The sequence below is a fragment of the Brassica napus genome, chromosome A9 (assembly GCF_020379485.1).
Source record: "Brassica napus cultivar Da-Ae chromosome A9, Da-Ae, whole genome shotgun sequence".
NCBI classification, from domain to species: Eukaryota; Viridiplantae; Streptophyta; class Magnoliopsida; order Brassicales; family Brassicaceae; genus Brassica; species Brassica napus.
In genome coordinates this window covers 20,397,514-20,400,227 of record NC_063442.1, presented here as the reverse complement: position 1 = coordinate 20,400,227, position 2,714 = coordinate 20,397,514, and the positions used below count along the sequence as shown (strand labels likewise).

The 2,714-nt window shown below is 50.0% G+C and overlaps 1 protein-coding gene across 1 annotated transcript; it reads left to right on the top strand.

The window, feature by feature from the left end:
• The first annotated feature begins 262 nt into the window (after positions 1–262).
• Positions 263–1,175, top strand: LOC106377968. The gene is made up of 2 exons (XM_013818180.1): positions 263–556; positions 642–1,175. Exons 1-2 carry the CDS (start codon positions 263–265, stop codon positions 1,173–1,175), a joined length of 828 nt encoding a protein of 275 aa, XP_013673634.1.
• Positions 1,176–2,714: the final 1,539 nt, after the last annotated feature.

The window sequence follows — 2,714 nt, the reverse complement described above, 5'->3', positions numbered from 1 at the left end:
AACTGGAGAAACAAAGTCCTCCATAACCGCCTACATGGAGCATATTTTCTCTAAGAGATTCGATGCCATGCAGTCCATGGTAGAACGCCTACCAAGAGTAGCTCCCCCAATCCGGAGGAGCAACCCAGATTCCTACGCCGATACCCCCTTTGTGGAGGAAATTGCCTCAGTCGAGATGCCTCGAAAGTTCTCCTTCCCCAGCATCAAGATGTATGACGGTACTGGCGACCCCGACAATCACATCGCGTAGTACAAGCAAAGGATGTTGGCGGTTGCGCTCCCTAAGGAGTCCCAGGAAGCCACAATGTGCAAAGGGTTTGGTTCCACTCTGATTGGACCTGCCTTGCAACGGTACATTAATCTCCCTACCAGGTCCATATCTTCCTTCGCAAGCCTCAGCGACAAATTCGTGGAGCAATTTGTAAGCAGTAGGAGCCTGGAGAAGACTTCAGATGGTCTCTACAAGATCCTCCAGCATCGAGTGGAACCCCTGCGAGACTACATAGCCCGCTTCAACCAGGAGAAAGTGGCGGTCCCCGAATGCAGCATCCCTACCGTGATCTCTGCCTTCAAGAGAGGTCTACTTCCAGATGGGGGGCTATACAAAGAGTTGACCATGTACCCTTGCACGACCATGGAAGATGTGTTATCGCGAGCCTAAGGTGAAGTGGGAGGAAGATGTTGCTAGCCGTGCCAAGGCTCAACCAAAGCAGGACCAAAGGTCAGCCCGATCAGATCAAGGAGACCGAGAGGAAAGATCCTCCCAAAAAGGATCCAAGGACTCTGGTAGTAGAAACAGGGGCAGGTTCCAGTACCGGCCTCAAGAGAAGGAAAAAGGGAGGTCAGTATCTACGTGGCCCGATATCTCCCATCTCTCAATATCAACACCAGAGCTGGTCAATGCTCTGAGACAGATGGGGCAACAGGTTAAGTGGCCTCCGAAGATGAAAGCACCTGACTCGTTCCAGAACCCGGAACTCTGGTGCGACATCCACCACGATCATGGCCACAAAACCGAAGACTGCATCGCCCTAAGGATCGAGGTCAACAAACTACTCCAAAAGGGCATCTCCGAGAAATCCTCTGTGAGAAAGTCAAGGCCCACCTCAGCAAAGAAACAGCAGGGAGATCCAAAGGAGCTGCACCAGCCTCACCACCTTGCCAAGATCTGGTGATCCATGACATATCCGGAGGCTCAGAAGTGAGCGGAGTAAGCCATGCAGCCACAAAGAAAAGCACCTGTAACGCTAAGCATGGTCTGGAAACTGTCCAACCGAAGCGCCTGCTTCTAGGCACGGACAAGATAAGCTTCACAGCTAAGGAGCAAGAGAAGATCCTAGCTCCCCACCATGATGCTCTAGTTATCTCTCTCACCGTAGCAAACTGCTAAGTGAAAAGAATACTAGTAGACAATGGCAGCTCCAGCAACATTATCTTCCAGATGGCATACCAAGATCTGGGGCTGGAGGAGAGCCCCCTGACGTGAAAGGTAACCCTGCTCATCGGATTCAGCTGCGAGGTCAAGCAAACTGCTGGAGAGGCTATCCTCCCAGTATATGCTGAAGGGGTCAACATGTCTACCAAATTCCTGGTCGTAGATTGCCAATCAGAATATAACATGATCTTGGGACGACCCTGGATTCACGACATGGGAGCAGTCCCTTCAACCTTTCATCAGATGGTGAAGTTTCGTACACCCTGGGGCATCAGAGTAATTAGAGGAGACCAAGAAAATTCTCGATCCTGCTACCAGACCACCCTAAAGAGGAAGACCAAGGTCTTATAGCAATTACAGAAAAGACCTCGAACCCCGCGAACCCAGGGATCAGAGGTCAATGATACAAGTAATTGGGGGTCGTTCCGGAGAAGGTGGACCCCAAATCATTCCAAGAATCTAAGGAATCTTTAGAGAACCTATGTCGACCGCTCCGCATGGTCTCCCCCGAAGCCCTTCAAAGTTGCATCTGCTCGCAAGACCTGGTCCTCACAGGACCCTCGTCCCCCGCCTCAAATAGACAAGATCACCGAGAACCTTATCAGGTATCAGCCAGTGGTCTCGCAGATAAATAAGTGGGGCACGAGTACTTCAAGGAGACCTCCTCAGAGGGTACATCGGACGGATCCGGAGCAAAGGGAGCCCCACAGACGTAGGAGAGAGACTCTTAGCCAGACAGGAGACCTTCTAACCTGGTCGCTCCAGTGGATAAATGTGACTACACGTTTCGTGGAAGTACTGAAAACCTTCATCAACAGAAGACAGTGGTCCCCGAACGAGTCTCGACCACAGCCCCTAAACCCAAGAAAGAGGCAGAACCCTGCAGAAGAAGGAGGAACCCTCCAGCAAGGACGCTCGTCCCAAAAGCAAGTCAAACCTTGCGGATCACCTAGCAACAAGATGTAAAACATGGTCTAATCACCGGGGTACCTCGCAAGCTGATATCTTGTACGGTCTCTAGACCATGATTTCTATTAATTATTTTATCTATTATTTAAGCATTGTGTTTTCCTACTCCTATGTACGCTGAAACGTCTCCGGACAAAGCTTATATAATAAAATAGTTCCGATTATAAAAGAGTAGTAGGAATGCCATAATACTTAAAGGGGCAAACGAGCTTGATCATGTCCAAGAGACCTTCGATCCTGGCCAACCCTTAATGACAAGTGGTACGACCACGAAAAAACAAAATGGGTATGAGACAAAAGGTAGGAATGG